At 42.9% G+C, this 27,623-nt stretch overlaps 1 protein-coding gene across 1 annotated transcript in view; it reads left to right on the forward strand.

Annotated features, from left to right (window-relative positions):
* The window catches only part of PTGFRN (prostaglandin F2 receptor inhibitor), a 71,321-nt gene that overhangs the window by 34,937 nt on the left and 8,761 nt on the right, over positions 1–27,623 (forward strand). Inside the window, exons 4-7 of the mRNA XM_074598421.1 lie at positions 934–1,317; positions 5,700–6,125; positions 13,169–13,588; positions 24,196–24,303. Of these exons, the coding sequence (XP_074454522.1) occupies positions 934–1,317; positions 5,700–6,125; positions 13,169–13,588; positions 24,196–24,303 (1,338 nt within the window). The remainder of the gene's footprint in view (positions 1–933; positions 1,318–5,699; positions 6,126–13,168; positions 13,589–24,195; positions 24,304–27,623) is intronic.

The following is a 27,623-nucleotide window of genomic DNA, read 5'->3' on the forward strand; positions in this document are numbered from 1 at the left end:
TGTGGTGGCCAGGTAACTTGGTGAATGATTTGCACTGAGATTTGCAAAGAACACATGCAGCACCCTTCGTTCACCTCTCATCAGTAACTAGGGCCAGCTTTTCTACTCCCAGTCTTGACACTTTCATCCCATGGCTTTCTTTTAACAAAGCTGTGGCCAGCCTGGTAACTTACAGAATGCAGAAGGTCCCGTTTGGATGCTGGCTATAACTGTATGCGCTATGTATATTAAAATTATTCACTGGCCAGGGGAGGAGTCTGTTAGATGTGTTTTAAGTGGCAATTGGCATTGCTTTAAAGTCCCTAGTGTGTGTTGGTCAGAGGAGTAAGTAGAGGAGTCATCAGTATAAGGAGTTATTGCTGCTTTCTGTTTGCTTTCATTTCATGTTTTTGCAGGACACTTGAGGTCAGTCGGGACTCCAACATGTGGCTGTGTCTGCTTCTTATCTAAATTGGTTCTGTTAGAGGAGCTCAAAGCTGTTTCAGCAGAAACCAAGTTGAGTTTTAATGTAGTTCGTAGTGATTTCAGTGGACACTTTCTCTTCTGAGAGATAGTTCCAAAACACTTTGACCCTCCTGTGAGAATGGAAAATCCTGTACGCATTTTCCTGCTGTGCGAAGGTGACATGCGGTCTGTGATTGGGAAAAAGTCTTCATGGACCAGTTGCTGTTGAGTTACAAAAACCCTGTTCCCACTCCCTTTCTTCCTCCTCATCATGCATTCCGTGCTTGACTGATAATATATACTTCTTTTGTAATAGATCATGCAGCTCAATAGCCAGCAGGCATTTGAAGGTAGGGCTACTGAGCTACTTCAGAAGCTTCTGTAGGATAACGTGAAGACATGGATAACTTACAGGGGACTTTTTAAAAAAAAAAAAAAAAAAAAAAAAGCTTTATTTTTTGTTTGAATTTTTGTCTCTTTATTTCTAAGCTCTAGATGTGATCATCTCAACAAGCAATGTGTCTGTGACTGAAAGAGACTCCCTGGATCTTACATGCAACATCACAACAGACAGGAGTGGTATTTTCCAAGCAGAGGTGATGTGGTACTTTTCTGCGTCACCTGATGATACCTTGTCAGATGCTCAGGTTCTGCTGAGTATGGACCGTGATTCTGTTGTCAGTGATTCAACTCTCATCAGCCTGAGCCACGTAGATAGGAACTCCTACCGCCTATTGGTGCGTGATGTGGATGTGGAAGACTCTGGCTACTACTTCTGCCAAGCAGCTGTCTGGGTACCACTGCACAACGGGAGCTGGCATAAGGTGGTGGAGAGGACATCTGCACCGGTCAGTGTAGTGGTGACAGCATTAGGTGAGTGATTCTACTTTCAGACTTCATGGGTCATTTGCCTTGGTCCCATCAGAAAAGGGAGAGGACCTTGCAGAATCTCTTCTGGGCAAGTTTCTCTCTCGTTTGCATCTATCATAGATATAGATGATAGGGCATCTCTCTCTCACATATAAAAATACTGATCTGTCCTGTGGGGTTTTGGGTTTGGACATTGTAGGGTTTTAGGATCTCTTACTGCATGTCCCACCTGTGTGCTCTGCTTTCTGGTATTACTGAACAGTCTGCAACTGGGAAATAGAACTTAAAAACCTGCCTTATTTTCCAGGGGCTGAAGCTGCCCCTGTTGTCATGTTTTCCCCTGTCACCTCCCTTGTACTATTAGCAAGGCTCTGATCCAGCAACAGGCTCTGAACACAGTGATATCAGATGCTTCCCCTGATTTTTATGAGTCATATACCATAAAAAATTATTTATAATGGAAACTTCATAATGAACTCTAATAGCTTTCAGAGCTGTTGGCTTTTTGTTTTGTTTTTTTTAATCACTAGGGACACCATATCCTACTGATGGATTTAGAATGAAACATGACTTTATACTGCTTTATTCTCCTCCCTCAACACACAAGTCCATTTTACAAGACCATGTCACATAGCTATTGAGTAGTGTGACTGAGTGAGAGAGACCTAGCTTGTGGCTAACAATGCTAGCAGTGTTGATTAGCATAGTGGCTACTAAAGCAGATTTTCCTGCAGTATTTAACATCCCACTCAGCGTGGTGCAGTTTTAATCATTCAGTCTTAGAGATGAGTGGATTTTTCGCCTTTTGGACAAGCAAAGGATTATTTGTGCACTTGAAGTTATGGCTTCCATACGTTACTGCAGCATTTCTGCAGTGAGTTCTTTTAATTCACCATTAGGAGAAAAAAATCTACTTAAACAGAAAGTTGATGATCTCTTTATTCTCTCCTTCCTTTATCCCTCAGTTTTTCTCGGTGGTTTTCCCTTCTTACAGCTCTAATACCATCAAATGTTTGCATTATTTTGCAAGGGGCTGGTTGGAGGCAGCTGTGTTTAACAGCTGTTCATTTAAGACTTGTTGACTGAATGAGGAACAGAAGCTGTAGGTAAGAGCTTCAACAGGCTTACCTGATCTACCTGGCCTACAAAAGCAGGCTGACAGTGTATTTCCCTACCCCCCTTTCCCAAGGTAAATCTGTTTTGGACATCCAGTGTCTCATGTATGCTGCAGATGGTAAAGCTTTTGCTGTGCATTATCCCAGCTGAACTCTTAAGCTTTGGAGATCTCTCTTTATGCAAACATCCTTAGAAGTAAAGTTACTTGGGAGAAATACTGAAAATGAAACTCCAGCAAAACTTCTGCAAAGCCTGCGGTTTAGGAGTAGGTCTAGATATGTCAGCCTACCCATCCTGTCCCCTAGTTTAATCTTGGAGAGAATAGCTTCAGTTTAGAAGCAATGAAACTCAGGATGGTGTTGCAGGATGCTGTAGGTAAGTATGGGCACCTGCTAAAATTCACAAAGTATTGTTTGTGTTGGAAGCGTGCGTGAACCTAAATGTGAGGCTGGGGGAGAACTAGTTGAGCTGTAATATTTGGTGTTTGTTCCCAGCTTTGACTGAATGCAAGTATCCAGGCCTAAACTCTCTTAATGTACCCGTTCAGAGCCTCTTGTCATCAGAAATTGGTGGTACTGTCCAGTTACAAGGGCAGAGCTCCTCCAATGTAAAGGTACTGAATGAAGCCAGCATATAGAGAGCCTGCTTTTGAAGCCAGGTTTTCAGAAATAAATAGCTGTGTCACAAGGTTAAATCCTAGTGACAATGACTTTAAATTTTGCATTTTAGCATTGTACAGAGCAGTTGAGCTGTGGCTGTTTCCAAGTATATTTGTAACGTGTGCTAGAAGTGTGCAAGTGATGAATGTCTTAATTTCCTGTCCTCATTCAGACATTCAAGTTGCACATTCAATTTGTGAGTGTTCTCTTCTTCCCCCACACATATTCATGCGTGCGCAGGTGCACTGCATGCTCATGTACTCTCTCATAGTGCCTATACCTGTAGGACTATTCCTTATTCTTTCCATTCTGATTTGGTGTTATTTGGGAACAGGAGAGAATAAAATATGCTCTTTAGCAGATGCTTGGTTGCTAAGGCACGGGAAAGTAGAATAAATTTTCAGCATTTGAGGTTTTCAGCTGCATCCAGAATTCACCAACTCCTCCTCTTTAATGGAAGTTAAGAGCTGCTGGAGTATTAAGTCATTGAACTGTCAGTGAGGCTGTTCTTTGACAGCTGACAGAGTGGAGGAATGAGCTTTATCCAGCCAGCCTTTTATTCTTTCTAAATCCTCTGTTTAAGTGTCTGTCAGGGTGAAGCGCCTATCTGGAGTGGTGCTGTCAAAGCCAGAACTCTTCTTAGTGGTCCTTTCCCTGCCCGCAAATAAAACAAACCTGAAGTGATTATCTAAGAACTCGAGTTTCTTGCAGCTTTTTCCTTCTTGTATTCCTGTCTAGAGAAGAGTTTCTGCTTTCATAGTCTTTGTTGCTGTGAAAATATTAATTGGTCTTGAATGCTTTCTTTTTTGGAGGGGGAAAAGGAGGTGAGGGGAACGATAAGAAAACCGCAGAGCATGAGGAATGTATCATGAGGCCCTGGAGAAGACTAGTCTTCTGTGAATGAGACAGGAGGATAGTGAGTAGTGTAACTGTAGGATCTATGGGGACTTACACCAAAAGTGGGTTTTGCAACCATTACAATCTATGCCTTGGTTGCAGTAGAGGAGTTCTGTGCATTTTCTTTTTATTTTGCCTTACACTGAAAGTGCGCAGAAATCTGCACTTATGTTCACTGGTAGTAGGTACTACAGACTTACGTAAACAGTACTTTTATGCCTGTGTGTTACCTAACACTGCAGAAACTCACCATCAGTATCACTAGATGCTCTAATGTCTGGTCTGTATTAACGCCCTTGTCCTTGCTAGATGCAAGGACACTGCATGCATAACATTTAATGATGTGAGATCTTTTCTGCAAGCTGACATAGCAGCAGCCAGCTTGCTTAATACAATTGTTTTTATCCTTTGCATCTGAAGTCCAAAAGTGCATGTGCACACAGTTTGCGCAGCAGTTCTATTAAGATGCTTTATTATCTTGGCTCATTGGTGAGCTAAGCCTAAGTTTTAGCCTTGGATTGCCTTCTCTGTCCCAATTATAGCTTTGGTTAATTGTTTCTAGGAGGGCAAAATGCCAAATAAAACACAAAGCAAGAAATAAATATAGAGCGCTGAATACACTTAGGATGTAAAAGCCATGTGATGAGTATTGGCCGAACAGTTGGAAAGCTAGTCTTTTTTCTGAATTATAGTAGACAGCAAGACAGAAAAATATTCTAACACTAGTAAATAAATATGTATTTCCTCTGTGGTGTGAGGTTCTTGCTGTAATCATTTTCCTTTACTATCTCTGTAGTCTGAGAGAAAATAGTCATGCGGCTGCCTTATCACTTTTAGGCTTTGGACAGCCAGCTATTTCAGATTTAAATACAACAGCCCCATTTTTAACCCATGAATTTCAGGCACTCCTCTTCAAGCTTGAGATATTCTAGCCTCATAGCTATACAGCATGTACTTCTCTATTCAGACTGTGAAGCTCTTCTGATCTATGCATCTTCGACTCTTAATCTACTTAGTATTTATTATGCTGGCCACTGAAACTTACTGTGCACTGCTGTTGGTACTGCCTGTGGCTGGTACCCATGCCTCTGGTTTTGGTGTGTGGGTGGGTAAGGTGTTTGGGTTTTGGGCTGCTTTTTAACATTCTTAAACTGTACTGTAGAGACGTGATGGGATGGTTAAGTATGGAAAAGAAGGCATTTCAGGATGGGAAATAGCCTCTTACCCTCGGGAGACATTAAGGAAATGAGGTATCTGTGGTCCGTGCAAAGCTAGAGAATACTCAGTCTCCTGTTGTTGCAGGATGCCACAGGTGTTTGAACAAGTGCAAAAGGTGACTGGCTGGGCTGAAACTGAACCTACATGAGGGGTTCTTGGGGCCAAGCCTTAAAAAAGGTGATTTTGCTCAACCAAGTTCTCTTAGTCCTGATTTTTCTGAAAAGGTCTGACTAGACATATGAAATGAAAGGTCTTGTTTGGAAATGCAGGCCTAGGGGTACTTGTGTCAGACTGGTGCCAGTCTGAGAGCTAGAGTCCCAGTTCCTGGTCCCCAGGTCTTGTAAGAAAAATGCATATTCTGGCACTTGGCTTCTAGTTCAGGTGCTTTCACAAACTGGATGTTAGAAGTGAGCGGTATCTCTGAATAAGATCTGGCACTTTCTCCCTTCTGCTTGTAGCTGCTAACCTCTTTCTTCTGGGTTTCCTCTCCTGCAGAGCCAGACTATGAGGTGTTTCTGAATGCCTCTAAAACACCCAAGTTTTCAGATGACCCCACAGAGCTCAACTGCATGATCACAAATGCACAGGACACTGAAGCAAACATCCGCTTCACAGTTTCCTGGTACTATAGGAAGCGCCTGCGCAGCGACGATGTGGTGACAGAGGAACTCCTGGCCACAATGGATGCAGACTGGACTCTGCTGCTTGGGGATAGGAGCAGAGAGAGGACTCAGAACGGGGAAATAATCTTCTCTAAAAAGGCTGTTGACACCTTCAGTTTACGAATCCAGTGGACTTCAGAAAGTGATAGAGGGGATTATTTCTGTGTTATCTCTGCATGGAGCAGGCACCGCAACAACAGCTGGGTAAAGAGCAAAGATGTGACTTCTGCATCTGTCAGCATTTTCTGGGCTACACAAGGTAGGAACCTTGCACTTATTCATGGAAAGACCTGGATAGCTGAGATAGTTTTCTCTTGAGTAGGACCGTCAGCCAGAAGGCCTGCTAATAAGCTTTGGAAATGGGTTCTGTGTTATGAAAAAATACTATTACCTTGTGTAAAGACCTCTTATTTGTGGAGGGAAGTAACTACTTAACAGCACTCACTAATTTTATGCAACAGTTTGGAGTGGAAGTGCAAAGTAGAGCGATGTCAATCAAACTGTGCTGAGACTTCCATGGTCTGAGCTGTCATTGTGTCAGGGGTACCATCCAGCAGTGATGCTGCGGTCATTGCCCACTTTCATGACTCTTGAGTATTTCGGTCTCTCTAGGATGCATCTCGCTGCTAGCAACAGGGTTGTCTTGAGGTGAAACAAGGAACGTCACTCTAAGTCTTCTCTGTCAGCCAGTTTGAGAGTTGTTTTTCTCTGTTCTACAAGACCATGTTTAGAAGGCACTTCTGAGGAAGTTTGTGGGCATAGTAGTACCAGAGTATCAAAAATAAGTGGATGTCGGAGCAAAGTCGTTCGGTGCTTTGCTTGGATCTGGGCCTTTTATAGGCAGAAGTGAACTAGCTTTGGACAGTATTTAAACTGACTCTGGGAGCATTTCTTAGAAGCTACATAGAGTTACCTGAATCACTTAATGCTGGTTTAAAATGAATGTATGTATCCTGGATGTCCTGTAGAGTGATACCATTTTGGCTCAGATGTTAGGTCATGCAAGAGGGTCTGTGGGGTAGGAACAAAAGGAATATGATAACTTAGCATGTAATGTCTTTGGTAAAAATCTGTGCTTAGCTAAGTGGCATTTATCCTGATGGATTTATTTAACAGTCTAGCTCAGGCAGTTATAGGCGGAGAACTATATTTCAGAAACAAGTATTTTGAAATCAGCTCGAAGTTGTTTAGGGATAACCCCTAAACAGTGAATTGGGGAGCTTCTGCTGTGATTCCGCTTCAGCGGAGAGAGAAACGGTGGGCTGCTTGCTCAGTACTCCCTTCATCCCCAGACTAAGCATGGTCCGTGAGAAGGTCATTTTTTTTTTTTTTTTTTTCACCGAAGCTGGCTTCTCCAGTAGGAATGAGATCTCTCATTAATGCTGAATGCTGGTCACAATTAGTTCAGCTGTTATGCCACAACACGAGTGTGTGTGTATGTGCATGCATGCGTTAATGCATCATCGCTAGAGAGACCAGCTGGAGTTGAAAAGTCTCAGCCTGTGTTGACATTTCTGAGGGAAAACAAACCGTGACAGGTGTGAACATTCCCTTGTTTCTGGTTTGATTCCAAAAACTCTGCTAATTTTGCAACACAAATGTAAATGTTATAGTCCCTATGCTGAAGAGTACATTTTATTGGCAAAACTTGGAGTTGGAGGATTTATGATGTGTAAGTGAGCTCTCCTACAAACACCTTCTCCTCCTGAAAAAGCATGGCGGGGGGGGGGGGGGGGGCGGGGGCAATATATAGGTTTGATTTCCCCTTCTTCACTTCCATCCCTCATGTGCCCCACTCTTTAATCAGTTTATCCTCAGCTGCTTTTCTCTGCATGCCCTGTCCCCTGACATATCCTATTCATGTGAGCTCCAGACTCAGCTGGGAGCCCAGTGCTGTAGCCAGCAACTATGAAGGAGTTAATCTGCTGCTGCCTCTGCTCTCTGACTGTTGTTTTGACAAGTATCTCTGGTGATTTGAGTCCCTAACTGCTCCCAGTGCTTATAAAAGCAAGCAGCCAGGCTCCCACGTGTTTGCCTAAGGAGAGAACAGAAATTTGCCTCTTCCTTGGGATAGCCTGTGCCTACACAGAGGCTTTTCTTCCAACTATTTCATTACTTGCATTGTCGGTGTTAACTTTAGAGCAGTGCTTGGGGGGAGGACTTCAGAGAAATTCCACTTTGGAAAAGGTTGTTCTGAGTTTTTGAGAAAGGAGAAATGGTTTTATGTTGTGTCTGAGTCAGTTGGCACAGTGTGGTGTCCAGGATAAGGAAGCCTTTGCTTGAAATGTAAACATCATATGAAGATGTCAAAGTCCTTTTTATGTGTGTTGCATAATAACTTGTATGTTTCCCCATTTTAACTTAAGGCTTCTTATCTTCTTTTTCTATTTTGTTCTGTTGGGACCAATAATGCTCACATCTTTCTGCTTACTCAGCTTTGCAAATGCAGCCAATCGCTATCATAGATCACTGTTATTTTTGACGTGGTCTGCCTGATTTATTTCTTCCCCTCCTTCTTCTACCCTCTCCTTTGCCAGGGTGACAAAGAAAACATCTTTATCTCACCTCAAAAACGAAAAGCATCAATTATATTGTTATTTTTTGCTTATTTAGGGTACAAATTCCAATCAGTAAAAAGGGGTAAAGGAAGGGAGGAAATCTTTTCTTGTCTGGCTCAGTATGATTTTCAACCCAGAAAAAAGTTTGATAGTTTAAAAGATAATTTTATTTATTAATTTGAGTGTTAGTACTGCCTATATTTAAAACACAGTTGCTGTTTGCAGTGGAATGCAGAATTGGTGCTTGTTTCTTAAACCGGTGTTGTCAACTTTGGATCTGCATGTAATTCTTTGCAAAAGAGAATGTTCTCTTTTAATTGAAATTCCAAATCCCAAAGGTACTATTATTTGGCATTTTGTTAATACTTCTGTCTTTAATTTACAAAATAATTATATTTAATGTAACTTGTCCTAAATGCTTATCCAGGCCCTCCCATCACGTTTAATTGGGAGCAAGGGCATCTTAATCTTTCAGAAAGTCCTGCAAATAGAGAAGAGGTGATATTTCTGCCGCCCACTTGTCTTTACTGGTGTACAATAGATATTGCATAGTAGAGACATGCAGTTCCTCCTGAGCAAAGAAATTCCCATACCCACGGCACCAAGCTGCCAGGGGCGCGTGCCAGTTTGGGTGTAGGAACAAGAAAGTGCGTTAAGTGTGCAAGCCCCAGTTACTGGTGGCTGGGCTCCTCATGCCTGTCGCTGCATGAGGGTGAAGTGTTTGCGCTCTTTGCTTGGCAGGGGAGCAGGCCAGTTGAGGGAGGTCTCGTTGTGTGTGTGCAGCAGTGGGGAGAGCCACTGCGTTGTATAGACACATATCAGGCTGTGGTGTGGGTCTTTGTGTGCCTGCTGTATTTTCAGAGCTTTTGGTATTGGAGCAGCTGAGGCTACAATCGTACCTCAGGGTGTTGTGTAGCCTCCTTCTCTTACGAAGGCAAAGCTGTCATTACCTTAATATCTGTTGCATTCCCTGTACTTGCAATCTAGCTAGTGCACTGGGAGATGAAGAAGCCTTTATGAACATTGAGATAGTGTTACTTGAGGCTGCTGATGTTACGCTCTGAAGTTACTGTTAGCTGTGGCCATTGTGCTGCTTTTCCAACCTGAGTCAGTGGAGTGCAGGGAAGGTGTCTGTTATTTCCTGAAATCTTCTTGCCCTTGTAGCTGTTAGGCTTCTCTAGCAATTTGACTAGCTTAGATTAGGTGAAAACTGGTTTTGGTCACTACCCAGGATATGCTCTTGAATCTGAGCACGCACATTGTGGTAGAGAGCAAGAAAATTATAGTGTGACTTAACCACTTGGAGTGGCCAGTGATAGAAGGCAGAGGCATGCACTGCCAGGCTCCAAAGTATGGTTTATAACTCAAATTTTATCTGAATTGTTTGGCTAGGATTTCTTCTGCTGCTAGCCCTTTGTTTTGGAGTAGTGCCCAAGCTGGTTATAAGCTTTGGGTATGGTTTAGTTAGGATCTCTTGCCCCTGCTGTTTTCCAGCATAAACTCTGCTGAGTGCAGCCTGCTGTATATGACTGACCAAGGGTGTCTTTTATCATGCTTTTCATTCATGGAGCTTTACAAGAAGGAGGTGAGACTCTGCATGGGATTGCAGGTGTGTATGTGTGTGTGGAGGGGCACGCGTGCAGGGTAGTGGTCAAGACAGATATTGCCTCCTTGGCAATTTTTTGAAGATTAGAGATTAGATTTTAGGATGTAGTTCTTGGAAGAAAATTTTCTTTGACCTCTATGGCCCATCTTATGCTATAAGATCTGATGAGTAGTTTCTGTTAACATAGGAACCGTGAAGAAACTTTCCTTTCCCACTTAACTTTTCTTGCAGATTACTGTTATTTCTAACCTAAGTGCCAAATCTTTGGTTTCTTCTCTTTCCCATAATGTGCACCATTACACGCAGAAACAACTACATGCTTTTCCAAGTAGGGGTGATGGAGTGCTACTTACATTTCGTCTGCTGCTACTGAAGGAGAACAATTTTGGCACAGAACTGTACTGTTAAGAATGGCGATCCAGGCATTTCTAGTTGATAGGATATGGGTCTTTTTTTCCTTCTTTGTTTTACTTTACTACATACACAGGTCTCTAATATTATTGTAGATTCAGATATGTTCCTTTGATAATTTTTGACTTTCTTGCATCAAGAAACAGCCAGCACCTGTATGTGCTGTTTTTTGTGTCTCTTTCTCTATACTGGTCTGCGTTTCTTATAGCCCCACCTAAAAGGAGGTGCCTCTGCCTTTTGTATTCATCCAACCTAAGGAACTGTAGGTTTTTAAAAGATAGAAAAATACGTTGAAAAGACTTTAATAAGAATATGTCTCCCTGTTCTCTATTCAGCATCCTAATTTCTAACCCTTTTGAATTCTACCACTGTTCTCCAGCTGCATCTCTGGGCCTCAGGTGTTGTCTTCTACAGACTCTACAGATGGCATTTCTGCTGCTGTCCCATGCTACCACCACTCCTTTCTCCTTTTCTTTAGCAAAAATAATTGGTAAAAGCAGCACTTTCTGTTGCCCTCAAATGGAAAGTCAAGAAAGGATGTCTAGGAACAAAGTTTGCTCTGTCCTTACTGGGGACAAGATGCTCCCCGGTGTACTGCTGCCTGACCTGTGGCTCAGGGAATAGTTGAAGTAAAGTGTTTGGAGCCCACATAGTAGGGAGAGTTGTCTCTCTACATCTGTAGCTGCTCTGATCATGTGAAGGTATTTGTCTTAGGTATGTGTATGAGAGACCAAATGCAAGATTTCTTTTTCAGTGTCTAGGACCCAGTGCTCTGACTCGAAGATCAACAGCACAAAGAATGTTTGCATGAGGAGGGATTTTTGCCCAGAGCTTCTTCACAAGGCCTAGAAAGCAGCAAAATATGGCAGAGAAGTACAGCTAGCTGTTTGTGCTTCTGCCTTTGGGGCAAAAATATGATTGTCTACTAGATTCCTAAAATATGTGGCAAACTGGGCTGTGCTGGGCTCCTAAATGCTGCAGCCTTATGAAGAGGGTGTATACCAGAATCTTACGGACACAGAATGAGGAAAAAATGGAGTTGAAGTCTAGAATCAGATGCATGATGAGTTCTCACACAAGGGAGCAGAGAATGACTCTGTGTGTGCGCCTTCAATTGTGATTGTACCCTGAATGCCTAAATGTGCCACAAACGTGCCACTTGTATTCCCACTTGCTTAGCAGATGGAAGTGTTGGGGGGGTTGGTGTGGAGTATCAAGTAATTCTGTGCTCAGCTAGACCACTAGAAGCAGCTCAGTCTTCCCCGCTCCTGCTGTTTCTTTATATAGCTTTGTGCTGTGATCCTGCTTTACACAGTACTGATTTAAAGTTGTCATACCGGGTTTCTCATCTTGTGGGCTGTGTTTACTCATTGTGAAAACTGCTGCTCGAAGGCAAAACACTGCAAAATGTAATCTTGACAAGTATCTTGTTGCTCTTGTGGGAAGGGCATAAATAATACTGCATTTAGTTCAGTTTTGGGGAATGTGTAGCAATCTTACCATTGCTTATTTCCCTTTTCCTGAAAAGTTTCACCTTGCGTAAAGGTGATCTGTGTAGGTTTGGTTTTGTTTTTTGTTTTTTTTAATGTGTCTATGCCCATTTTTTATAAGGGAGAGAAGAGAGAACATGCAGCAGCAAACTAAGTCCAGCAAGTTGGACTGGCTGAATTCTCGCAATACTGCTACTTTGGGAAGTAGCTGTAAGCTGTGTGTTCTGCCCCAGTACCCCTTCCTTAGGAAGAACCTGAGTGTGTGGGATGTCTCTTCATTGCAGTGCCAGGAAACCAGCAACTCCCTTTCCTTTTATCTGGTTCTGATTTCAGTCATTCCTCATTTTCTCAATTTCTTATTGTGAGCTTGTATTTTTTTTGTGTCTTGGGGCTGTGCTCCTAGAAATATAATTTTCCCAAACCCTGTAATTAAGGGATTCTTGGGTTTGAGGAGCTGGCAGACTTGGAGAATGCTGAAGATAGAAAAGGAAGCTGAGCAGTAAGTGTTGCTGGCATTCTTGATGCCAAATGGGTTGTTGGGAAATGTCAAGGCTTCTGGTAGGCTTGTAGTCAGGTGAATGCATGAGAAGCAAGGGAAAAGAACACATGTGGAGACAGAGGTATACCAAACTCTTTCAACACAGAGGTGTGTGTATAGGGGTGCTGGGGATGTAGACTTCTTCTGTTACCACCAATTTTTTGGTCATGCAGTTTCAACTGGTCTTGGGAGTTCAGCTGAATGTGTCTGGATTGCTGTTAGAGTGGATTTTCAAGGGAAATAAAAGAAGTTATACTATGTGCTGCTGATTTAGTTAGTGGCAGCTTTTGTCACTAGTAGTGAGTACTTCAGCAGTGTCCTCATACCCTGTCTCTGATGGTGCTCTTCCAGATCCAATGTGAAACTGGGGCTCTGAGTTTTGTCTAATAGCTTTACTCTTGAATCAAAAAAAAGTCCTGGAGGTCCTGTCATGCCATGGCCTGTGTATTGCATTATCTGTTCAGTATTTGGTGTTCATTTGAATTCTTGCATCTTGACCTAAACTGTTGTGTACTGGTATGTGTGCGCTGTTGAGTGGCATTCTGGGATGTCCATGTGTGTTTAGATAAATGTGCTGGAATTTGTCTCTCCAAAAAAAGTACTTTGTTATTTGTAATCTTCTAGATTGAAAGGTGCTGCAGAAATATCTGCACCTATTTATTAACTCCTTTCTTGCTACTTATTTCCTTCCCTCTTCAGATTACACGCTTACAGTGGAGGCAGTGAAATTGAAGCCATTCTTTGTAGCAGGCCACACCTTTGAGATGACATGCAAAGTGTCTTCGAAAAACATCAAGACGCCACGCTATTCTGTCCTCATTACAGCTGAGAAGCCACTAACAGATCAGTCGAATCCCAATGGAACCACTCGCATAATCTCCTTGAACCAGGATTCAGTAGTGCGGCTGGAAGACTGGACAGACCAGACTCGTGTGGATGGTGTGGTTCTGGAGAAGGTCCAGGAGAATGAGTTCCGCTACAGGATGTATCAGACCCAGATTTCTGATGCTGGGCTGTATCGCTGTGTGGTGACTGCCTGGTCTCCAGGTGGTGGTGGCATGTGGCGTGAAGCAGTGAATGGCTTATCCAACCCTATCCAGATAGACTTCCAGACGTCAGGTTGGTATAGAATCTAGCATCTGTGTGTCTAAGCCAGAAAGGGAGAGAGCTCTTTGATCCTGTCCTGGTGGTTTGCCTGCCTCTGGGAAATACCTACTCTTTGGAACATGGAAAGGGTCTCCAAATGGTATGATGGCTGAGAGCTTTGCTTGTCTCCTTTGGTGCTACTTATGTCCTTTGTGCTATTGATTGTTTACAGAAAGATGTTTAATGAATTGGCTGTGATCATAGCCTCTGGGTTTTTCTTTACTAATGCAGCTTTTATGGTCCTGCAGGCTCAGAACTGGTTCTCAATACGGAGTAACTGCTGCCGCATTTGCCAGCTTTATCACTAGATTGCTGTTAGGTAGCAAGTACTCTGGAAAAACGTTAATATAAACCGGATTTCTGTTCCAAACTAGACTCGATTAGCATAGCATTAAATTGTGTGAGCACACCTTCCTGTTGATGTGATTGCAGAAAATGGTCAGGTCAAGGCAATGGTAACATTTCAGCAGTCTTGGCAAGCGTATCATGCCACTGAAGACCTTAGAGGCCCCTTATGGCTGGACTAAAAAGCTCCACAAATTGGGATGAATTTCAGTACCCAAAGTGCATCCTCTTCCCCACATCCTTGCTGAAACCCTTAACTTCAGCTGTAACATAGCCTGCCTCTTGAGGTTTTTCTGGAGAAGTGTGCCTGTCATGGTATATTGTTCCGGGGAGGGGGAGGGGGACAGTGTTGGTTTGGATCATCGGAGATGCATGTTAACCCTGACTTCCTATAATGCTGTGTGAGTGGAAAGTGCCATGGAGTTGTTTTTATAATGGTGGTTCACCTATGAACTGAGAGGCTCAAGTCATTATTTGGTAAACCAAGCTGGTGAATTCTTGTGCAGTTTTGAAGAGCTCTCGGTGTAGCCCGAAGGTGCATCCTGTGTTGGAGCTCTCTAGTTCTTCAGGGTGCATACATAACTAAGGTAATCATTCTCTGCAAGGTGACTTCTAAAAACTAAACTTCCTTATACAAGGCCCACTGGGAAAAGGACAAAGGCTGAGTGTAGGGGAACAGTCTTGCAATAAGGACATCACTTCTTAAGAAGCTTTGTAATGCAGCATCCTGATACAAAGTTTAATGAAGATGCAACCTGACCTAAGCTGTCCAGAGAGGGGACATTGACTCAGCTGAATGCTTCTTTCAGTTCTAGGTAACTTCTGATTGGCTTTTTGTTTAGTTTTATGGTAAGTCACTGTTCTGAAAACAATCTGTTAGTTGCCTGTATTCCAAATGGCTCTTAGAGCAGCACTGTCACAGCTGAATATTGCTGTAGATTTGTCTTCTCAAAATGGTTTTATGGGCTATAGTTTTAGCCTTATTACTCTTGATATCTGTATCAGACACAGTGGGAGAGCAGCATTTGCAAAGGGGTGATGCGAGAAATCAGCAAGAATGAAATCTATTCCAAGCCCCTCCCATCCAAACTCTTATGTGGAGGCTCTCCTGCACAGCTGTAGTGGTTGGTGACTCTCCCAACATTGCTTGCGTTACGTCGTTTTGAACTCCTGTCCAAAAAGTTTGGCGGGATGCTATTCATATCCGTGGTTCAGAGGGGAACCTGTAAGCTGTCCAAGGGAGGGAAGTGTGAATGTTGCAGTCTTGACTTGTTTTTGCTGTCACTCTCTACTCCCAGCCTCTGCACCCAGATAGGATTTCTGGTGCATGGAGCGAAGAAAGGGAGGCAGCCTGTAGCACTGCCCTGGGAATGTGTGAATTCCAGTAGCAGGGCTGGAGCAGGGGGAGGGATGGTCTTGAAGCCCTGTCAGCCTTTCATTCTTTACAAAAGAATGAAGAGAGAAATGAGATCCCAGGCACAATTTACGGGAGAGCTATTTCCCAAAATAATCTTGGCACGTAGTAAAATCTGGCTTGAAATGCCTTCCTTTCTCCGATTGATGGATGAACTTTGTGTCCTTCAGTCGTTCCTTGGATATGCTATCCGGACATTAATCTCTGGGCATGATGAGGACATGTGATGAGCATAGTTAGAATGTACTAACTGTGGAATTATTATTAGGAAGACAGAAGATGTTTTGTGTGTGTGTTACTTTGGTTTTGTTTGCTGCTGAGGTGTACTGTCTTTGATGCAAACTGTGACTGAGTCAGGGAGACAGAGGTAATGGCAAAGTTGTGGAGCAGCTATAAAAGCACAGCTCAGATATCATGCCCTTGTCTTGCATCCTGTGGTACAGGCAGCTGTCAAACTTGTTCTTCAGGAAAAGAAGTTTGTGCCAGATTTTCCTCTAATGGGAATGGTGAAAGGCAGAACTGCTGAGGTAGCTAGTGGTTTCTAGGGAGAATGGGAGGCTCCTCAAAATTGGAGGGATGATACTAACAGTAAAGGGTCAGGAAAAGCCGGGACATGCAGCTTTCCAGGCAACCGTAAAAGCTGGGGAGCACCACTCTGCTAAATCCTGAGTTAAAGGGAGGGTGGGGTGTGATGAGTAGCTTATGAGCGTGTTTGTCCCCGATAGAAAAACTGTTAATGGATGAATTGCACTGCCTTATGAGGCTCTCAAAGTGTAATAGACAGACATTTCAACTGTGACTGCTGGAGGGGTTATGGTAAGGCAGTATAATTTTGAAAAATAGAAAGTATTCTGGTCTCCTCCCTACTTTGAAGGCTTGGACTTTGACAGCATTTTTCAGCTTGCACCTTGAGGGATGAAGTGGGGAGACGATCAATATGGAGGCAGCATTTTCAGCAGAAGGAAACCCTTAAAGGATTTTACATGAAGCTTTTACTGGTAGGAAGAATTTCTTTCTCAGTTGTTTTTATTGATTCCCCTTTGATAGGAGGTGGGGAGACTTGCTAAGATTGGAAATCCTTTCCTCCAGTTTGTCTCCCTCCCAGATCTGTGTTGAGTGGTGTTTCAAGGAGGGGTTTTCAGTGTGCATACACATTGTGCAATGTGATCTGTCTGAACGGCAGGAGGCCTGTAAGCTTTTTATGTATGAGCTGGGGACTGAGCACATGAAACTTCAGTGTTTCCTGCCACAATAGGCTTGAAATGTGGCAGTGCTCTGAAATGTTTTTCCATGAACATCTGTGGAAAATGTCTTGCTCAGATTCTTTCCATTCAAGGCAGAACTTCCTGGCTGAAAGCAGAGACCTCCTCTCTTCTTTCTCCATTTGCTGTTGCAGAGGGACGTATTTATTCCATTTGGTTAACAATCTGAAATGTTAATGTAAAGGCATTTGTTTGAAACTTCCTGAACTAAAAAATGTAATGTGGATTTTGTCCACTGAATTATATAAACTGGAAGTTGGGGGTAGGGATGATGGCGAGAAGCCTAGTGTAGGTCACTAGTTCTCAAATATTCAGTCAATTGCAGATTGTTCTCTGCTGGATGTATTTTAAGACCAGGGAGGATCTTATGAATCCTCTGGTCTGGCCTTATGAATAACATGGATCACTAGACTAATGTCATAAAATGAATGCCTGCTGTATGTCCAGTAGCTGTAAGCAAACTAAACTTATTTGGGGGGGGGGGGGGGAAGCTGTCACATATGAAGACTTAATATTTTTCAGTGCTGCTTTTTGGTTTTCCCGGACTAGAACAGAAGTTCTGCCATCTTTTTCAAAGGTTGCCCACTGAGGCAAGGGACGAGAGCAGCTGCCAGTGCCTGTCATGAAATTTTCTCTTCGTTTCATTGCATCATTTCTGATGAAACTCAGATGCATCCTCTTTCCTCCTGAGCTATTGGATGATGTATGTGTATATAGCCTTTCAGCCTGGAACACACCTGTCTTCTGTTCCTTGCTCTTCTGAAGCCAGTGTATCAAGACTGTAAGACTTGTGATCCTACCTGCCCAACCTGAAATCTCTCACTTGTCTTTTGGTACCCTGGAGGTGTTGCTCCAGTGGCAATGCCTTTGCACTGCAAGGGCTGGGCAGCAGATGAGAGAGGTGTCTTTTTTTCATGCTCCCCTTTGCCTGCAGCCTTAGCCAAGCTGGCCAGCAAAGGTGTGAGTCAAATAGGTGGGAACTTGATGGAGATCAGAATGCTTACCTGATACAGGTCTGTGTACTGGTATCTGGTTCAAATGGCTCTAGCTGGCCTGCAGCTGTTTGTTTGTGTGGTGGTTTTTTGTTGTTGTTCATTTGTTTTGTTTTGTGTCTTTTTTTTTTTTTTTAAAAATGCTGAGGCACCTGGTCTCTGTGAAATCCACCTGGTTTATCCTGGCATCGTAAATTCTTCTTTGGCTTTCATCCTTTAATTTTCTACCTCTTTTACCTCAATCCGGCAACCCAAGTTAATGTTTAGAGTGTCTTTGGCTGCTGTACACTCACAGGGATTTCCACAGAAGTGACTTATTTTCTTTTCCCTTGAGGGAAGCAGGGAAAAGGAAGCTTTTAATCTCGTATTGAGAAGTATGTTATGAGAGAGAATCATTTGGGGCTTGCCTGTGCTCTGAGCTGACTTCCCCCGTGCCATTCAGCAGAAGGCAGAAAGCTCTGGAAAGGCAAAAATAAAAGAGAACTTTAAGGGTCTCAATGAAATCTTCAACTCTGGATTATATCTGCATGTGAGCTCATTGCACAGCAATGTATTATCATTCGCTTTGGAAGAAGCTGAGATAAACCAAGAGCTGCTGAAATATGATCTGAGTATTGATGTTGAACTTGCAATTAAAATTAAATGGTGCCCTGCAATGACCCCAAGAGATGCTCGGTTTCAAAAAGGAGACTAGAAAGATTCTTAAAGGAAAGAAACCTTAATCATGGAAGTGAATGAGAGCAATACAGCAGAAACTCTTTGGCAAGAAAGGCTGGTATTTTCCAGCCACTGTTAATGGGCAGGAACATGCTTTGTCATTGTGTGCCTTTGTGCCTGTGTGCATTAATTTGTAGCTGGAAGTAGAAACCACAGGCTAAACTACTAGGGGCTTCTTCCAGTAACAGCTATTATGAGGCTTGGGGTAAAACTTAGGGAACAGCTCCATGAAGAAGCAGGGAGAAGGCAGCGGGCTAGAATAGTGTGGGTGAAGAAGCTCATTATCTGGAGAAAAGCAGGTCATGGGATTCTTAGTTCAAGAATGAATGATTTGGTGCCAGGGCAGATATGAGTAATATCTTGGAAGACAGAGACCTTGTGGATTGCATCAGTTTTTTTTCCCCATTGTGGTCTGTGATTGCAAGTAGGGTTGCTGCATGCAGTGGTTGTGGCCTCCCTGCTGGGTAATGAACTGGGCGCAGGCTGCTTGGGTGGAATGGCCTGCTCTGGATCTCTATTGTCAGTTAGGTTACTTGACCTTTCTCTGCTCTGCTTCACTTGCCTGGAAAATAAAGGTAACTGGTGACCGTGGGGAGACTATACCTTATTTTTGCAGAGAAGTACTGGCTACAATGATATAGAAAAGGCCAAAATGTCACCTAGGTAATTAGGATCTCGTCTGTTGTAAATCTTGATGTTAACTGGTTTTTTATTATCGTCCTTCCTTTCCCCCTTCTTTTTCTTGCAGATTTAAGGTGTTTGGATTACTGAGCAGAGAGGAAAGCAGGGAGAATAGGGTGACATCAGGTAAATAGGGCTCAGAATTTTTTATTTTTCTCCAATATGTAAATCCTTGAGCTAAGTAAATTAACTCAATAAAATTAAACTTCTCCTTTCCACCCTGCAGCCTGTTCAATGTGAATGTGATTGAGCACAAAGTAGTAAATCAAATTTGGTGCAGCTTTTTCCTTTCACTTCCATATGTGGAAGAATTTGCAATACACTTTTTAGCTGAAAACTGTATCACTATAGGATTTGGATCCTGGAGTTTCCTTCATGGGCTGCATGAAATCAATGCTTTGAGCAATGAGATCTGCCATGAAAGGTTTGTACTAGTAAACTTCTAACCTCAGTTTCTTCACTTTTTGTTTAAAATTATATAGTGTTTTTCAAGCATTCAGAAGTCAAGAAATGCTTTGGAAACTTTTTATTCCTATCTTGACTGCAGATGCTTTTCAATATAGAATTATTATTACTTGATTAAAGAAGAAAACTTCTTTTGGGGTTGTGTCTAAGCTTACATGTGGCCTTACTACAGTGAGGAACAGAGGTTTTGGCTTAGTTCAAAGGTCTCAGCAGAAGATGTCGATTTAGGGGAGGGTTGATGCTTAGGTCTTAGAATTGGGAATGGTTTGTTTTGTAAATCTGTGCTCTTTAGTTTCCAAATTAGCTGAGGGAATGACACATCTTCAAACCTGAAGTTATTAAAATCCAATTATTTCTCAGCTTTCAAACTCCTGAGCAGCTTTCCTACACTTAAGTTTGCTTTGTTCTTGATGAGCTTTACAGGTCATGCTTGATCTGTCAACTCTGCAATTGAAACTAAATTCTGGTTTGTTTATTCTCCCAAGTGACCAGTAGGTGCCAATAACAGTATTTCAAACTGTTAAACACAGGCGGCAAGGTGAGCAAAGTCACATCATCTGTTATCTGTAGAGTTCTATTTTTTGTAGTGTTAATGTAGCATGAACTCAGATATCATCGAAGGGATAGTTTATGTCACCTCCCAGAACCCTTCCTGTGACACTGCAAGTGCTTGAAAGTGGCAGTGCAGAGACCCTGATAGTTGGCGTCATCAGTGTCGACTGGGAGTTGCCTGTTAGCACATGCCTGCATCTGTAAGCTTGGGGTTGAGGGTTTTTTTTTCCTGTTTGTTTCTTTGTTTTGGAGGGTAAAAGCTTAAGAAAAGCGCTTCGGTTTTATGTGCCAAGCACTGCTCGGTGGAGTCTAGATGCAGGGCTCCTTGAATGCTGCGGTGTGATGGTAATGGGGGAAAAAGACACCAACAGGATCCACACCTTGCAGAAGATATTTGTGGCACATCTGTGACCTCTTGGGATGTCCTCAGGAGCCTTCAAAATGTGTCTGGAAGCATTGTATGTTTGTTCTGGTGCTGTTTTTTGCCCAGGTGCTTTTCTTGAACCTGCAGTGAAGCAGATGTCCAGTTAGATAAGGCGATGGTTTTGCATTTGTAACCCACTAACAAACATTGGTTTGCTACTGCTTTTGTTTTGAGATTGGCATGCAGCTCATTCCTGCTTCTCTCATTCTGTTGCCAGACAGGTTCAGCTGAAGCTAGAGTAAATTGTTTAAGCTGGAAACATAAACCAGGCAAGTTATAATCAGGTTAAAGGCACTGGTCAGTTGGGTTTTTTAGAATAAAACAGAACAAAAACAAGACCAGAATCCTTCTTTAGAGAAGGGTGGCATGCAGATGTCTTTTAATAAGGGATTAGAGCCATGTTGTCAGCTTCTGTGAATCTTTCTCAGTCTGTGTAGTGATGACTCAAGTGTACTCAATTCTGACTCAATTGAGTCAGATGTACCTTATGGTGGAGGGTAGGGGATTAAATGGTCTTTGTGGTCCAGCTCAGGGCTAACAGGTCTCTGTTGAAAACAGCCTCCTGCCTTTTCAGGTTTTGTAGTGGGGGAAAAACATAATCTGTGAAGATGCTTTATTTCTGCCCTTTCATGCCTGAGGACAGCCTGAGGCCCGGGGCATATAAGCAGAAGGCCTGAGATACTTCCAAAGAAGAAAGATGCTCATTCTAGGAGGTTGCAACCACACAGTTTTCAAGACTGAACTAAGAAGCTTTCACTGTAAAGAAGCTTGCTTAGGTTTAAAAAGATAAAAAAATAATTGTTTTCCCTCCCTCTTCAGCTGCAGGGGGAAGAGCACAATCCCTGACACATCTCTCCGTTCTCTGTTGAAATCCAGTTCTTCTAACACAGGACAGTGATTTCTCCCTGGAGGTACAGATGGTAATTTGCAGGAGATGTACCCTAGCAGGGAAATAACCAAAGGGAAATAACTGTTTGTGGCTTACCAAGGGGAAGTACAATCGTGAAATGACAGAGCAGATGCTGCCTAGCAGCCTTCTTACTGCCCAGGAAGCTTTGACTCTTTATGTGGGAGGCAGGGTAGAGATGCACTTAGTGACCCAGAACTGAAGAGTGTGTAGGGAGTGCTGCGTTACCATGATACATAGACTTTCCTGGCTGAGTGACCAAACAAGCTTAGCTTTTACCCTCATGACATTCCATGGCCAGGAGTGCTCATACTCCACACTGCATTAGTGGTTTGTTGCCATGCCAGGGTTTGAAGCCAGTGTCTGTTGAATGCCGGGACTTTCAACTTAACGAATAAGGCCTGAAAAGTCCTGTCTATATGTACCCTCTGTCTTTGCTTATTTACCCTGCCAGGGCAGGGGCAAGGCAGCCCATCCTTAGCCTGACAAAGTTGGGATAGTGCAGTTCATCTCCCTTGCCAGCATCTAGCCAGGACAGAGCTGGAGCAGAGCATGCCCCATATTCCTGGCATGATGTCACCTCACTTCCAGCTGGAACTTGGGATAGACCCTGAACTACAGAAAGTACAGGGATCATGATGGTGCTGTTTTGCCAGTGCGGCAGAGGATGTGTGCTGGGAATGCAGGGAGGGATGTTCCTGGCAGATTTTGACAGTCTTTGTTTCTGTTGCTGTGACAGTTCACACACAGCTTGAGACTTTTCTGGTTACAGTTGGCTGGAGTGCCCTGGTCCATGCTGCCTTTAGTCCCCTAGGACCTTGAACTTCTGTCTGCACAGCTGCAAAGAAAATGAGGGAAAATGTCTTGTTTTATCTCAAGTTGAATAATAAAATAGGCTGCAAGGGGAATATGATTGGTGGGGGGAGGGATGTGAATGTCAGGAAACAAATTGAATTCACATAGAAACAGTTTGGATAGAGGCTGAGGAAGCAATTGCATTAATCTCTCTCCCTTTGCCCAGACAAGGATCCCATCGTGCTGAACTTCAGTTAGGGCTGCAGCCTGCTTGTGAAGTCACTTACCTGAACAGCTGAACTTCAAAGTGTTCCGAGTCTCTTATTTCTTTAAATATGTTCCAGCATAAGCATGTAGGAGTCTTGGCTGGTAGTCCATATGTAACCTCTATTGCATCTCTACCACCGTTTTATCCTTGCTTGGTGGGGTAACTTGCAATCTTAATTTTAAATAGAGAGGACTTCTAGTGTCAAAATGGGTACAAACCTCTGGGATTATATGTCTACATACTGCCCTTGTGTACAAAGTACCACTGCTTCTGGGGCAGAGAAGAGGGCTGTAAGAAATTTATGGTATAACAAAGAGCAGCACATTGTGCCCAATGGACATTGTGGGGGGAATTTTGGAGGCCACAGAACTAATTATTGCATTGTAATTCATTTCTTTGTATGCTGTATAATCTCTGCTGACCAAAACAAGTCAGGCCCTTGTAGTCTAGAATAGTTTCACCAAAAAATGATAGCTCTAGCTTCACAGCACATCCAAGTTTCTTTCCAGAACCTCAGTCTGGAAGTGATGTGATAAGTGTGTGCAGTGTGGTGAGTTATCGGCATAGCTTTCCACAGAAACCTGTTGGGAGAGCAAGGAACAAATGGGTTGTCTTGGATGATTGCCTTAAATGTTTTCTTTCAAAAGCATTGTTTGCCACTGATCTTCAGTGGATTTGAAATTTACAGTCCCGTACTAACTGTAGCATGTAAGAGTGAAGGAAGGCAAATCTTCCAACAGCTTTTCTTTCCTCCCAAACCACCTTTCTATGCTGCTTGCTGCTGCTGTACCAGAGGTAGCCGAGCCAAATAATGATAGCAGCTAATGGAGTCCAGGGTTACTTCTTAATCTGAGTCCCAGGTTCCTTCTTGGGTCCCCTGGCCCCTTCCCACAGAGCCATCCCAGAGGCCACCGCTAGCATCAGATCTTCTTCTGCTCATGTCCTTTGCCTCGTTTAGTAGAGAAATCACTAAGGGTGTTTTGACACATTCTTCAGTTTCCGCCATGTGAAAGAGAGTACTAGCAATGTTGGCATATCTGAGGAGTTGTGGTTTTGTTAATTTTGCACCAGAGATGTAGTTGTTGTCAAAATTTGGGGAAGTTTTGTTTTTTAAGTTATGTACCTCAGAAGTCAAACACCACATGTTGTCATGGTGTCTGAGCATTTCATAACAGTGTAGTGGTTTTCATCAGTATCATCACCACTTTGCAACTGAAGGAGTTTACTGTACTCTTGGGCTTTGAGACACATTCTACAGAAGAAGCTATCTGTGGCAGAGCCTGAAGGAAAACCCACAGCAAAGTGTTATCAGATGCACTTCTTGTATTGTCTGTGTTTCAGTTCTGTAGCAGAACCATATGTATTGTTAAAATACTGGTTTGCTCTAACTTGACTTCGTATTGACAGCCTCAGCCAAAAAGATCAGTGCTGGATTAACCTGAAGACCTGAACCCTCATTCTCTTAGAGGAGTCACCAGTGGAAGACAGTCTGCTTTTGTGCAGGATAGTAGAAGGCAGACTTGGGCAGAGCAGCCTCCAGGTTGGGTGACAGGTCTGGCAGTTTGGGTACTTGGTCTTAGTGCAGAAATTAATGGCTAAAAATTGATAACTCTTTTGCAAAAACTTACACGGTTGTTTATTTGCTACTTCAGAGCTCTGTCTCCACAAACTAGCAAAGAATACTTCAAAAACACGCAAAAAAGGTTTTGGACACTGAAGAAAAGCCTGTCATTAATAATTGTGGTTACTTTTTTCTAGGTCCTGTGTTTAATGTCTCTGTGCATTCTGACAACCCAACGATTTACCAGGGTGAACTGGCAGATTTGCTGTGTATCGTCACAACGGAAGGAATGGCACTTGAGCCAGGTATTTTGGCAAAATTATTTTACTTGTAACTCATTTGCCTTCACCAGGCAGAATAATACCATCAGTTACAACCCTATGTCCTTTAAGTGAGGCTGGAGAATTGAGAAGCAGCATGGAAAATCCTATAGAAATAGTTAAATACAAGAGCATCTTTGGTTTACACGACCCAATTTCAAACAAGATTTTTTGTTTCTCATTCTGAGTTCTTACTGCTAAACCCTCCTGTGCTGTCTGTACCAACTGACCCCACAGATGGTAATCTCAGTCTACAGTCACTAGATGGGCCACGAAAACTACTTCCATTTCCTTTAATTGGAAAGGAGGTCCATTGGCAAAACCTGTTACGAGAAAATGGTCATCTGTAAACAAATCTTAAAGTCACTTGACATTTCAGAGTGAATTTAAGGCTTAATGTAAATTTAAACATCACAATAACTGACTACTGCAGCCTAAATACTAAAATTGAATGTCTATTGCTGATGCCTTCAGAGGTGAGCCTCCTTTTTTGTGTGGAAGAAGAAACAAACATGGTACCTAATTGCTGTGAAAAGGATAGTGGACACTTTAAGGGCAAATTTTTATGAAGAGCTGAAAAGTTCAGAGAATTGTTTAAACCCTACCTGCTTGCCAAGCATTGCCTGAGCTACTTTTCTTCAAAATGCTGTGAGAGTAACTCTGGTTATTATACCCAGAATTTGGGTTTGGAGTGAGTTTACATTTTTTAAACAAGTCATTCTCTCTCTCTCTCTGGATATAAAAATGTATCTAAAATAAATCTATAAATATGTATGTATGCATATACCTAAATATAAAGATGTCATGATTCATGTGAAATTTAGAAATCTGCATGTAAGCCACTACAAAAGAGGTGCTGTGCAGAAAATATTACTTAAAATGTAGTAGCTGATGTGATGAAGTACCAAGCTTAGTAAAGGCCCATCACTTTGAAATTCAAAGATGTCTGTTCTACATTAAATCTGAGTATAATGGGGAAGCAATTTGTTAGATTACGGTTGTGTGCTGCCTGTGAAAAAATGATAGAAGTCTGTAGATTGTATTATTGAAATGCTTGGTAGGGAGGAAAAGCTGAGTAAACTTTATTGCTGTCAAAAGATTCATAGCCAGGGATACTGGACACAGTAAACGGTGACATATGCCTGTACGTGTACCGCAGTCTGTCCTGCAGTTTCTGCTCAGCAGGAAACCTCTCTAAGTTGAGGTGTGCCCAAGCTCTTACAGGCATTGTTGCGAGGCAGTACCCAAAGCAGCTGGTTTCTTTGCAAAGCAGTAATTGCTGGCAGGGAGCAGCTGCTACTTCTGCTGGTGTTCGACAGCTAAAATAAGGTTGGGGTTGCCTTGTGAAAGAGGTCTCAGCACCCCTGGCTCACTTAAAACTTGAAAAGAGGCCACTTAGTAACAATGGGGCTCTCCTGTCAGAGAGTGATACTCCGCTGCACTTGGTTTCTTGATGTTTTTTTCTGCGTTTAGTAGCTTGAGACTGGGAGGAGCGCTGAGAAGATAAGGATTACCAAAGGGATTGAAGTAAAAAGGTGTCCTTTTCGAGGGGCTGCTTATCAGCACAATTAAGTTTTAACTGGGCAATGTCCTAAGGGTTCATGCATGTCTGTTGAATTGATAGATGATGCCTGGAGTTGGAAATTACGCTGTTTCCAGCAGTCATGAGCAGCCAGTGCAGTTTTAACGTCAGCACTGTAATCTGTTCCATAGCTGGGTAATGTCATCTTGAACATGGCAGATCTCTGCCTCTGTGGGTTGTGTTTGTTTGGGGTTTTTTTTGGGTTGGTTTTGTGTTGGTTTTTTTTGAGTCTGTAATGGGGCAGATGCGGCACATGCAACAGATACACCTAGAATGGAGTAAAGTGTGGCATTGTGGCAGGTTTTGAGGCCACACTCTGAGGCCTCAAAGGCCATGCTCTGAGCCTTCAGTTGCTGAATGAGCAGGATTTGGGGCGTAACCAGCCATGTTGTATGGAGAAACCCCATCTGGGCCTTTCATATGGACCTGAGACTGGCCCTTCTCCAGTCCTTGCTGGTCCTCTGGATGAGACTGGCAGAAGAGCTGGAGGGAACAGCTGGAATCTATGCAAGCTGTAGGGTGTGCAGACTTCCCTTGTCAGTCTGTTGTCTTGGCCTTAAGAGATGGAGGGAACTAGAGCAGTGGAATAACGGAGCAGGTTAGGTGAAGAAGGGCCTTGAGGGCTCATATGATAACAAAAAGATGTAGTTCCTCAGTAGTAACCTTATTTCCCTGTATCCTGTCTGTGATCTGTCTGTATGCTGAGTCAGTATCACAATTTAATTCACAGCTGGAATGAAGAACTTGCTTTTAAAAAGAGTGCCAAACATTAGACAGACTGTGAAAGTAACAGGGCTGTCTCATCCCAGTGGGAAAATGAGGCATGTTGTTAGGGAAAGCCTACACCAGGTAATCAAATAAACAGAGCAAGAGCTGCCAGCATCTCCTAGAGGAAAACAGATGACAGCAGTACAGACGTGGTCTTTCCGTTTGGGAATGTGATGAGAAAGGAGAGCAAAGCAATTGCATTTGACTGTCTTCTTAGGGGCCTGATGGCTTTCAAAGCCATCTGCTTTTCTGATGTGAGACCTGCTACAGAGCTGTGGTTTTGGCCCTCTTGTGAGCAAAGAAATATCAGGGAATTGCATAGGAGGTCTTGTTAAATGCGTGTCCAAAACGCTTTGAACACACTTGGTATGCCAGCCAGCTCTGCTCTTGTACACACAGGCACTCAACTTTGCGAGCGTGAATGTGGATTAGTATGAATGCTTCCTGTAGTAAGTTGAGGTGTCAGGTCCCACTTCTTCTCCCGTTTTGTATGCACAATCAGAAAAATAAAGTACTTCCAAGGAGCCGAGGAAAAGTTAAATGATCTTTGTCAGTGCCCTTCTTTGTTACAGTTAGATCTGTCTATGTGTTTCTAGAAGTGTTACTTATGGGTTGGAGCCTTGTCTGGTAGAAGCAGTTCGCAGTACTCTGTATGTTTGTGTGTACCCAGTCTGTGGGAAACTTTCAAAAGGGTGGAAAAGGTTTTGGCGTGACTGCTGTGTGTTTTAATTTCCTCAGCTTCTTTGAGACCCTGCTGAAATGGAGTGTGTATTACTAAGCTCAGCACATGGCAGCAGCTGCTCCATCTAAAGAAGTGTTCCTTTAGCTTAGCAGCTGTGGTTAGCGTTTGAATTGATATGAGGGGAGTATACGTGTGTCAGGGGGGAATAGTAGTTCTTCTGTGCCCTGAAGATATAAAAGCTACTTCTGATATTTCTGTTGAATACACATTTTC

This window comes from Larus michahellis, chromosome 1 (genome assembly GCF_964199755.1).
Source record: "Larus michahellis chromosome 1, bLarMic1.1, whole genome shotgun sequence".
NCBI classification, from domain to species: domain Eukaryota; kingdom Metazoa; phylum Chordata; class Aves; order Charadriiformes; family Laridae; genus Larus; species Larus michahellis.